Here is a 12,030-nt window from a genome sequence, read left to right on the forward strand (position 1 = left end):
GGAATATAGCCTATCATTTGACACCATTTCAGGTGTCCTGAACTAATTTATCAGTCACAGACAACAGGAGCAGCACATACTGTCTTAGAATAGAAAGGGCAATGTCAGCTCAGAGATTAAGGAAAGATTAAGCATACTAGTGAAAACAAAGATCAAAAAAGGTCCCCGGGTTTTGCCATGAGGTTTTAATGCACTTTTCTGAGAAACCGGCCCTCTGGTTCAGAGAAAAAGCCATCCCGTCTCTGCCCAAGAAGACCTCACAACATGCACTGTCACACCCTGGCACTCTGTACACCACTGAGTTACCTCTTCAACTCCAGGAACAGGATTAATTTCTGCTGCTCAAACAGGCTACTGAGTTCACCCAACAAAAACTCTCATCAGCTGCTGCACTTCAGCTTGTCAAAGTCTGCAAACATTACTCTCTCTTTGTTTAAACCTGCTGAGCAAATACACAGACCTCACCCATTGCTCCTCAGATACTTCAGGGAAACCACAGGCTGAAATGAGCGCACAAGGAAAACAACCACTGTTGCGAGTCAGTAATACTTCCTATTGTCTGCTGCATGGAGGGGGTGTCTTCATAAAAGTGATTCGATCAGTAACAGCAACAAAGCAGAGAAAGGTGTGTTTCTTCATAGAGTGTATTCTGAGGAGATAACCTCTGGTGAAGCAGATGAAGGTGCAAAAGCCTCCCTGAAGTCTGTAACAGAAGCATGCCAAGTGTTTAGTGAGGAACTAACAGGATTCACCAGGTGAAGAGGACACAGCTTCTCCTCATGTTGAAATACGTGTAGGAATTTGATATCGCCGATACTGTGTGCAGAAGTCTCTCAAAAAACTTGGATCAGGTGTTTCCTCCCAGTCTGCAACACTGGTATCAAACTTAACAGAAGTATGTGTGACTGGCATCTATTTCTTGAGAGGGTAATTAATGACCTAATTGCTTGAGTTCTGCAAAGAAAGAGGTAAAAGAAAAATCACACTTTCCTTAAGTATATTTTAATAGCGAAGATTCCTTGAGCAGAGCAAAACTTCAAAATCTGCATGCAAAAACAGTCTTCACAACCAGCTGCCTTATTAAATACCTTTGTCAAAAGCAACCAATATATCAAAGCATAGCTGAAAAAAGTTTCATTTCAGAAGCTCAGAGGTTTGGACAGCTGCTGTAAGCCAAGTGCACCTGAAGCTGAAATGGCTCTGAAATGATAGCGTAGATCATTTCAACGTACTATGGGCATATTTAACAACTTGTCTTTAATGTGTAAATTACTTTTAACATGTATGGCTCCAGAAAAGGTTTAAGAAGTTCAGCCAGTCATGGACTCAACCAGGGAATAAAGGCTTTCTTTCAAAGATGCAGAGAGATTTAACAATTGCAAGGAAGTAACTTTCCCAACAACTGTATGGATGCAGGGTGAAGATGGGGGTGTGGGAGGAAGAAACATAGAGGGAAAGACTTTGCTTCCCCCTCCAAGCAAGCCAGAATTTCCATAGATGAAAGGCTTCTCCTGGGCTGGCACATGGTCAGAAACAGTCATGTACAGACCAGCTGAATCAGCAGCTAGAATCCAGGTGACCTCCGTGGCCTGGACCTGATATTAATTATTTTGGATCCAAGCACATACCATTAAACATAATCTATTTCCCCTATTGGGAACTGTGGTTAATATTTATCACTGACTCATTGTTCATGTATTTCAAGGTCCCTTCTCAAAACTTGCAGCTGATCTGATAAAAAGAACCCAGAACTCCTCCATGCTGCATATTCAATAAGAAACCATTAAAAACGCCTGTGAATTGACAGTGTAGCTCTCCAGAAGTCCTGCAAACACGCCACTGTCTACACAGCCTAACTGCAGCCTGAGTCCTTCTGAATGTTTCCCAGTCCTTACAACCACTCACAGAGCGTGCAACCCACTGTCTGGAAAACATTTGCTAAACCAACATCACCAGGGCTCTGGAACTGCAATAAACTGCAGGGTGAGATGTCGGATTGTGTCATCTGAACCTCAAAAGTTCAAGGACAAAAAATCCCAACCTCCATAATAATAGAGGGGTTTTTTTTAAAAGAAGGAACAGAGAAAGTATTTACCATCTTCAGAGCTCATTTTCCATTTTAAGTTGCTCATTTCACAGTTCTGTTTGCGAACAGAGGAAAGGTAACAGTGGCGCTGTCAGAAACTGAGAACCGGGACATCAAACAGCGACAGACAAACCGTTTACTGAGCTAACTGGCTGCTGAAGTTGAGATTTGCATGAAACTTCATGATAAATTACAAAACGCACTAACATTTCTGTTCAGTGTCTCCTTCTGCAGTTCTAGAGCCCTGCACTTGGGTTTGTTTGAAAGTTAAGTGCGCCTTCAGGTCAAGAAAAACATTAATCTCACAGAGCAATCATTAAAAGGGAAAGCTTATTCCTCAGGAAGGAGACTTTCCTGGTACGAACCATCCCAGAGGAAAACTGCTCTGTAACCTGATTCTGAAGAGGATTGCTTTACAGATCATCCGTAAAAAACCCTACCCAACAAACCATTTACAGAAATACAAGTTTCCTCAAAATCTACATTCCTATGATGTCAACTCGCTATGCTAAACCATTGGGGGTTTTGCAATGATCACAACGTTTTATTTGCAGGCAGAATATTAATATTTCTATGTGGTCTCTTTCTTTAAAAAAAAAAACCACAACAAACATCTCTTCCATTCTCAGTACTTGTGGGTTTTACACTGCTGGTATTTAAGTAGCAATACCAATAATTTGCTATTGTAGAAGCCAATCCGATTTACTCTCAAAGTGGGCACATAATCTCCAATTACCTAACTCAGCCCCAAGCAGTCACATTACAGACTCTGGCACAGCACAGCTGGTCAAAACTGCTGTTACAAACTCTTAGTAGCACCTTTATGAAAAAGTATGTAGATACTACATGTGATAGTATATTCATTTCTACTGTGAGAAAAGCTACAGGTGTGTTACGCTCTGCCCTGCGTAGAGACAGGGACAACCAGGGGACACAGACTTCTCGCCTGCTGCTCTGAAGACACGAATGAAGTCCTGCCACGGCCACCGAGTCGGCACCTACTGCTGCTCCGAGTCCTGCTCTGCAGCGACTTTTTTATGCGTCTCTACTGAATGAGTCTGTCAGAAGCAGTAATGAAGTCAATGGCCTTTTCTAAAAGTGCTAAAACAAAACACCGAGCATTAACAAGCCCTGCCTTTCAATCCAGGAGAAAAAAACTCAACATCACGTCCACACTACAATCTTTGTGGAGCTCACACCAGCTGCAGCGCTACTGTGCTAACACAGCCTGTGCCCAGCCATACAGCCTGCTTCAAAAACTTTCAATACCTACTTTGATTAAAGCTTCTGCACAGATACCAGATACCACATCCATGGTGGTAAGGCAGGGAATAAACTGGAAAATGAGTTTTCTCTGTCCTTTTTTAAATTACAAAGGTGCAGTAAACCTAACCCTTAAAAATACAGCTTCTAAGTAAAATTTTTTGTGAACATATAAACTATATCAAATTTTCACCATTCAACAGTTCTCTGCTCCACAAAACATGTTAGCTACCTTACCAACCACATATGCTGACAACTTTGTGTTATGAAATTACTTCATCTGCAAATGTAGTATCATACCTGCCAAATTTCTAGAAATAGAATTTTCTCAAATCATTAAATCATACCAAGTTTCCCATTTACAATTATACGGCACAGTTCTGGCTTTTCAGCCCTCATCATTATTATTTACTAATAATATGACAATCCCTTCCCAGCACACCACATCCATAGAGAAACTTGCTTTAAATTTTAATTTAGACCCACACAGCATGCAGACTCTGATAGTAATCTGTTACTTACACTGTTATTTTTCACAAATGCCTCAGAGAAATTGTAAAATCTCCTTCTTCCCCACACTTAACATACACACACACACACAAAGAAAAACATATTCGAAAATATACGCAGCTCTCGGGTTCATATTCCTCTCCCAGAAGTCAGATACCTGAGATACCAAAAGTTCACAGGCAAATTACTCACCTTCTGAGACAGCTAATAGCATTTTAAGGAAAGAATTCACTAACCCTTTCTCCAGGAAGCTGAAGCCAGTAAAACAGCGATTCAGAATTCAAACCCAAGACACAAACATACTTCCAGAGCCTCCAAAGCTGCTCACCCTGCACTCAGCGGTACAGCAAGCCACCTCTGTGATCCTGAGTTTTCTTACTCGGTAAGGTCTTTAACTACATTTGAATAAACAAAGATCGAGCACAGCATTAAACCTATTGCAACTCCCACCTATTAAAACTAAAGCTGCTTTACAGAATTAGAAACCTACTTTCAATACTACAACGCGAGAAGGTGGGGCAGAAGAAAAACAATATTCTGAAATGAAAATGGGGGTCAACACCCTGTTCTCATGTTTCATACATCAGAAGAAAATCTTTTAATTTCCAGCACGAGCTTATTTCCAAATCACAGGACAGAGGACAATAAAGTTCTCTGACAGCTCTAAGTCAGGGCTGTGCAGTCCCTGTTTTACAGGGTCTAGGAAGAAAACACCCTATAAGACCGGGAAGACTTTTCATATCTACACCTAAAAGAAAGAATATACAAATTAAATGTCTCAGTGTAGTCTACCATGAAGAAAATTTTGATACCGGTTTATTCCAGGAACATTTTTCTCTAATAATAAATCTGATAATGGAGCACTAACACACTTACTTCTCAATACTGCTGCCTACCATCGAAGCAGGGAAAAGCAATTTTCTCTAAAGTTGGCAGAATGTTTGCTACTTAGAAGGAGGGGTTGAAAACCAACAGCTTTAGTTTACAAAACAAGCCAAAGAAAGAATTAGTCACTTTTGCAAAGCGCTTGGAGATTTTCAAAACAAAAGGTAGCACCAGTAACTCAAAGATACTAATGGTAGCAATCCCTTCAAATAAATCAGGGAACAACTGAAGCATCAGTTTCAGAAAAATCCTTTTTTAGTATTTCAGAAACACAGTTACCATACAGGTCTGTGAGGAAAGGCGCGTCAGAGAGAAAACAAAACGGTATGTGCATAGGAAGGAATGTGACCTGTCTCTGAGCTTTCAACTATTAACTAAGCGTTTTCGCAATGTGAAGAATGGAAGTTAATACAAATATCCTTGTAATGCACTAACAAATTTCTCTGCTCTACACTGGCAACCACTAATTTAACCAGAGAAAACACGTACAGCAGTGCAATGATGAGCCAAATCATTCCATGCTCACCTATTTAACGACACACTAATAGTCACATGAGAAAGGCCCACAATTTTGAGGTTTAGTATTTTAAATTATATTGATGTTTGACGTGAACACTGCAAATATCAGACTGAGAGTGACTTTTCTTCATAAAATGTAAACACATAAATGTCTTGAAAGGGAGTTTCCACTGCCTCTGTGCTTTGGTTACCAAAAAGGTACTGGTGAGCAATTTTCTGTAAAGCAGAAGGTAAATAGCAAGTTGTTTCAAAGTAAAAGGTCTAATAAGAGCATTAACACACAAATATTAACGTGTCAATTAAGGTACAATTGCATGACTTAATGATCTGTTTGGTGTTTAAGCTTCGTCCACTACCATTTGCAATCCCTAATAAAAGCAGTGAAAAGACTTGCAAGAACACTGTATCTCCTTTTAAATTATTTTGATCAATAAGTAAGTACAATTGTTTTAGGACTTAGAGCACCCAAGTCTATCCTACTAACAGCTCATATCGAATTACGGAAGGTTTTCACTTATTCCATCTCTTCTGTTCCTTATGTCTGCGTGGAGAGGAGGAAATATGCTTCAGCCTCATCAAATAAGCAACTGAGAGCACTGGAGTTGGTTTTGTACAGTTTTGGTTGAGAAACTTTCAAGTTTCTTGGACAAATGGATTTCTGTACGTCATATGTTCTACAAAAGGAACGTGGAAAAAGGTTTTATTTTTTTATAACTGACTGAAAAGAAATAGTTGACATTACCTGTATCTTCCAAAAAATACTGCACAGCCATCAGCACCTTGCCCTGAGGTTGTAGGTCAAGCTACGGAGATAAAGACACAAACAGTAAAGTATATGGTTGACTGAAACTCCCAGGAATTTCAACAGCCCTTTCTAGGGAATCAAAGCATAATATTCAACAACTACTGGATTACAACTTTCTTCCACCGTTGCAGCTGAACCAGGGGCTTTTATTCCATTGCTTTCACTAGTGTGCTGCATTTCTTTGACATCTACTGGAAAGTTCAGCGCAGACAAAGTTCACATTGTTTTTGCATGTCCCTTTCCCATTTCTGAAAAAGAAGTTTGTTGGCTTCTGTTTTTACTATTAGTAAAGCCAATTCGACAGGAACTCAGTTTTAAAAGAAAAAGTCTATACAGTCCTTTATATGTTTATCGAGAGTACAAACCATAAAGATATCAAATACAGTTGCCTGTAATCAAAAAAGCAGTGGTATCATTAACATTTATTTTCCTTTCTCTCTCAAACAATTACATATGGTATCTGTGGTAAATCCTACAGGCCAGCAAAAACAAATGTCTTTTAAGCCAATAGCTGAAGTCACTTCCTGCGCTCAGAAAGTAGCTGCTAATTCTTAAACTGCTGCCCTCATAACAGGTAAGAAGCTATTCAACATGAAAGAGTCTGATTCCATCTTCACTGTGGCCCTGCTAAAGCAATTGAACACTTATAATTTAATAGGCATCCGTTCAGCTTCAAAGAAATGCAGCCAGGTCAGCAAATTTGAGCAATTAATCTTCTTCCTTACCCAAAATTCTGCTTTGCCATTGCCCTTCTTGCACCGCTCTGCGATGAGCGACACACCTACGGTCACTTCAGATAACGGCTCTTCTGCTGCTTTCATGAGAACAATCTGAATCACCCGTCCTTCGTAAATGTGGGCATCAAAAGTTGATTTCCATTCTGGATACATGGTAGGTTTCTTCTGAACTAGAGTTTTTCCTCTCTCTGAAAGTCAAAAAAAAAGGAAAGAAACCATAAAATCAAATAACGTAGATCTAGTACTTAAACTCAACAAAATAAAACAGAGAATCCTTGTATTGAAACCAAAAGAAGGCTTACGACTTCTTGCACTGTGGTTGGTACACTGTTTAAATATTCAGTTCAGACATTTATAACTTAGAAAGCAAAGCTCATCCTGACAAATAAGGTAACAAAGGCAGTGAAGGTGTTAACATGCAGCCAGCGAAACCAGGAGGGACAAATCCCATTCTGGAATTCAGAAGCTGGTTTAGTCAGTCACAACTTCACAGGGAATATTTGCATGGCTTCTTTTTGGTAAAAACCTCCCTGACAGGCGGTCTGATCATAGTGAATATCTACTGCCATAAGGTAAAACAAGATACATCTTACGCTGACCCAGTTTATATTCAGACTGGGGGCTGAGAGGCTCCACATTTCATTAATCTACTTCCAGGTTATCCCAACTTTTCACTTCTATCTAAAAGTCACTCTCCTTGGCATTGTACTCTCTCTCTGCCTTGACTGCTACTTTTTAAAGGATATTACAAAGCCTTATCTGTCCTCTCTAGCACATGCAGACCTTGTGTGGTTAAGGAATAAGGAAAAGGCTGAAAGGACCTCAAAAACATCTCAATGTTCTTTTAACATGTACTCAGCCTCCCTCGTGAGCATCTCCACTGACTGTCCTCAGGAGTTTTACAGTGCTTCACTATTCTTATTAGGTGGATTTTTTTGCCTAATACACAGCTCCAGTCTGTCTTGCTACTGGCTGAGCTAGTTTCTTCAAGTCTTTACGTCAGGCACAGAAAACAGCTGGTGAGTGCATGACCTATAACAAGCTTTGGCATATTTCTAGATCCAGGTCTCTTAGTAGTTCCATTGACACATCCAAAATGACAGTGCCTCCTAAGCAACCACATCCAGCTCTTCACTGTGACTCTGGCATGCAGTGGCACCTCCCCAGTTTTTCTCTGCGATTTGCTGCTGACTCAATAATTCTCCATTTGTGCTCAGGTAATTGAATATAATTTTGTACATTCTGCACAGTTTCTGCTATTTATCAAGATCATTTGCTGCAATAGAAGTGTTTCTCAATGCCTTTCCAGCTCTGAATGATCCATTTTCCCTCCCAAGTGTGTAATCCGTTCTTATGATATCAAGGCTGCAGTGAAGCAGATTGAAGAGCTGGACCCTTCCCCAAGAAGCTGTAGTGTAGTCAGTCTCCTAAAATTGGCAATAGAATTTACATTCACTTCAACAACGGAAGAAATAGATACTCATTATTTAAAAATCCTTCTGGAAACTGAAGGCAAAGTTCACATTCATTCATTAACAACTTGCTCGATGCACTCCACCCAGTTGTGCTGAGCTATCCAAACAGGAGTAGCAAATACTGTCCTTGCAATTAGGGACCGTCTGCCAACAACGGCATTACAATTCACAACTTTGACAAGCAGACCTAAGCCTGCTTGTCAAAGGGTGTTCTGAAACGCTCAGAAACAGTCACCTGAGGACCTCCTCCATTTCAACAAAATGTCGAGCATTCATTCCTCCTCTACTCAGTCAAAAGCCTTTATCTTGAATTTAAGGAACTCTGCAGAAAGAAAAACTCAAATTCTCAGCACTGCAAACCTACTTCCAGAGCCCTGTGCTTGGTACTCTTAGCTACGGAAGAATTTGGAAATACCATGGTGAAAATACATATGGAAAGCTCAAACAAAACACAATATAGAGATCATTAGGATAGACAACAAAGACAAGGGGAAATTAAAAGCAGGCTGTTTACACCAGCAAGGCTTTTACACTGACTTATTTTGGGGGTTGCTAAAGCCAGATGCCTTCATCTACAAGGCATGCCTTGGGAGGCGTTCTTGGAAATATGAGAAATTGCACCTATTTGCAGAACCTTTGACAATGATTCAGGGCCTGCAGAAGCAGCAGCAGTTTACAGAAGAGTTGGTGATCCTCTTTGTAGTATTCTTAGAGTGGGAGAGAACTACTTCAAGTCTGTCCACAGGACTGTCCCTATGCTCCTGTCCCAATTAGTATCAGCTTTGATCAGTTACTATATGGATTTTTACCCTATGTAAAACTGAAAGAAGTCATCTGAATCGCTCCTTTTTTACTTAAAATTATACTAATCAAGCTATGTCATGGATCACACTGCCTGTCTGCAAATGAACACTTAAGCGTCAGCAAAGAACAGCCTTTAAGAACACTGTTCTTACCACTCCCATATTCAGGCCTCCTTTGTTTCTCTGCTAACATTACAGTCTTCAAAACATTCGACATGTTTGCAAATTGGCATAATGCCTAATCATTAGGCTTTCTTTTTCCTATACAATAAGCTTTTCCTCAAGCATGTTTCAGCATGCAAAACCAACAGAAGTTATCCGGCTCTGGTCAATCTGATAATGGGAACATCAGTTTCTTTTCCCAATTACCCCAACTGGTCACTGTTCCAAGGTTCACTGGACTCTCCTCCTCCGTTTTTTAGTATTTCAAAGACAAATGCAGGCAAAAAGGAGAAATATTGGGACAATTCTACTTCTCAAAAGGAGCTAAAAAAAACCCCAATGGATTTATATAGACCCACCCCTCCATACATTCCAGCAGCTGCAACGCTTTGAACGTCATTTTTTCTGATGTTCTCCCAACAGAGTAGGAAGCTGCTTCTTTGGAGCTTAACGTAATCGTTTGACGACCACATTTTCTGGAAGGGGCACCACACACCTTGTGTTTAAAGTCTAAACGCACCTCGAAGAGGAAAGCCCAATCACGTTGCATGGAAGAAGAAAATTCAACCTTTCCCGAATTCTTTGCTGTTTTGTGAAGCCCGAGAGCCACAGTGCAGGATTGTATAGCTGTGGTCTAACCAGCAGGCTTGGCTGCACAGGGAGGTGTTAACAAGACCTTGGGTGCAAGTCATTCCCAGCACATAATTCTGCCAAAAGACCCCACTTAACACAACAGCAAACTACACTTCTTGTTAATACCTATCCTCCCAGTCACTAAAGATCATTTAACTAGTCTGTGCTTGAGGATGGTTCTCTCACACCAGCTGCAGTTCAGAACCCTCTTCGTGGCATTCCACTACACTGCTCTCTCCCCTTCAGAGCTTCTGCAAGCACAGTCTGTCACTCATGGAGGAACCGGAGACAATGCTTTATTTAACACTTGCAAACCTTTATCAAGCAGAAGTCACAACTCACCGTAACCCATTCAAAAGTGACACTTGAGCTGCTTCACCACATTTTGTGAGTACTTGTGTGTTGGCGGTGTAGTAAGAAACTAGAGATCCTAGATTTCACCCTTACCGAGTGCCGTCACTCTGGCCTCAGGACGAGAAAGCATTAATAAACAAGTTTTGTTTTAAGGTGAGGACAGAGACATAAGCCATTGTTATTTCTCCCATTCGGAAAGAAAAGCTCACATTGAAGTGTGTGGTGTGACATAAACAGCAGGACTCATTACCATTCACAGGCTAAGAGGAACTGCAGTATTTCTCAAATTTGTAACCTCACCTGTAGTCAGTGCTTCCTTCATCTTGATAGCACAGAAAGGCTGTAGTTGTTCCCCTTGATTCTGCACAGGTCCCAGCTCAAATGAGTTGAAAGATATCCGTAAGAAGGGGGCCATTGCTCACAATGATATACAACCTAAGTGGAAAGAAGTAAATAAAAAAGACCTGATCTGAGACTTGTAAGATAGTGAGACGTTTCTCCGCAGCCATCACAGCTGACACAACCCATCCTCCAAAATTTGGAAGACTTGAATGTGGCTTTGAGATCATGGGCCTGAAGTAAACTGTAATGTACTGAACCAAAAAAATTAACATGCATGAAGACTGAATTTAAGACATCCTTTTAACCATATCCTGTTAAATATAAGTAGCAGTTATGCCTTTGACTTAGGCCTTGCTCAGTTTTTAAACATGGACCCTATTCATTAACACACAAGTACATGAACATTCTTATCAAATAAGTATTTCACAAACTAATAGATTGGGGGTTTTTTTAGAGATTTTATTTCCTCACACCTGGAATGAAGGGTGAGTTGAGGGGAAAAAAAGGGAAGAACAACAACATTGTCTGTTCCACATGTTCCTTTCTCAGTATTTCTCTCACTGCAGGGAGTGGAATGCACAAGTCACAGGTACACAGCCTTAAAAATCCCCGACGGAATTCTAGACACCTCAATATAACTGAAGTTAACCTTATTTTTAAAGATTATCTGAGAAACTACTGAGCCTACATACAATTTCTGGACAGTGCAGCAAACCCCACTACTAGATAAACAGGAAGAGTAACACAGTGTGATCAGTTAACTGAACTGCGTACAAGCATTTGGTCAGTGTTAACAACCTGAGTAATTGGTCCATACACCCGAGTTCACCCTTATTTTCTCACTTAGATAAACACAGTTACGAAAATTTCTGAAACCAAGATATTTCACTGGCTACACGTACATTTTATTTTTCATACTTAATGTGGAAAACAATGCACGTTTCAAATACCACCACTAACCTGAACCAAGTAGAACACCACACGAGTTCTTGCTTTCAAGTGGCAGCGTACTAATCCTAGGAAGTGTCGCAGAGATAATGATTCAAACTGAGCCTCTTTACCTGCACAGATCAGGTAAAGGAAGAGGGAGAGGTAGAAAAAACTCCAGCACTACTGTGTCACCTGGTTTAAACTATCAGGAATTGCAAGAATCCAAAACTCTTATCATTTCCAAGCCAGCAAACTCACGTTTCACTACAGTCTTCCCTCATTCTTAAGAGCTCCTGAACTTAGAGCAGATTTCAGTTTACAATTCACATAACCTTTGGCAACAGAGTTGGCCCTCTACCTTGTGTGTCAATATTGTTTTGTGAAGGAAAAATTATTTATTCAAAGGGTAAGAGGAAACAGGGGAATGCTAGCGCCCTCAGAGAACGAGGGATGCAGGAAAGGAGGGATTAGGAGAAAAAAGTTAACAAGGTACAGGAAGAGATGATAAAAAAAAAGAATTGTAACT

At 40.4% G+C, this 12,030-nt stretch overlaps 1 protein-coding gene across 1 annotated transcript in view; it reads right to left on the minus strand.

Annotated features, from left to right (window-relative positions):
* PRKCD (protein kinase C, delta) overlaps positions 1-10,649 on the minus strand; it is a 25,743-nt gene extending 15,094 nt beyond the window's left edge. The window contains exons 1-3 of the mRNA XM_009873417.1: positions 10,533-10,649; positions 6,794-6,993; positions 6,006-6,066 (exon numbers count right to left, since the gene is read on the minus strand). Of these exons, the coding sequence (XP_009871719.1) occupies positions 6,006-6,066; positions 6,794-6,993; positions 10,533-10,647 (376 nt within the window). The 5' untranslated portion in view covers positions 10,648-10,649. The remainder of the gene's footprint in view (positions 1-6,005; positions 6,067-6,793; positions 6,994-10,532) is intronic.
* Between the last annotated feature and the right edge of the window lie 1,381 nt (positions 10,650-12,030).

The sequence above is a fragment of the Apaloderma vittatum genome, unplaced genomic scaffold, assembly GCF_000703405.1.
Source record: "Apaloderma vittatum isolate BGI_N311 unplaced genomic scaffold, ASM70340v1 scaffold12767, whole genome shotgun sequence".
NCBI lineage: Eukaryota > Metazoa > Chordata > Aves > Trogoniformes > Trogonidae > Apaloderma > Apaloderma vittatum.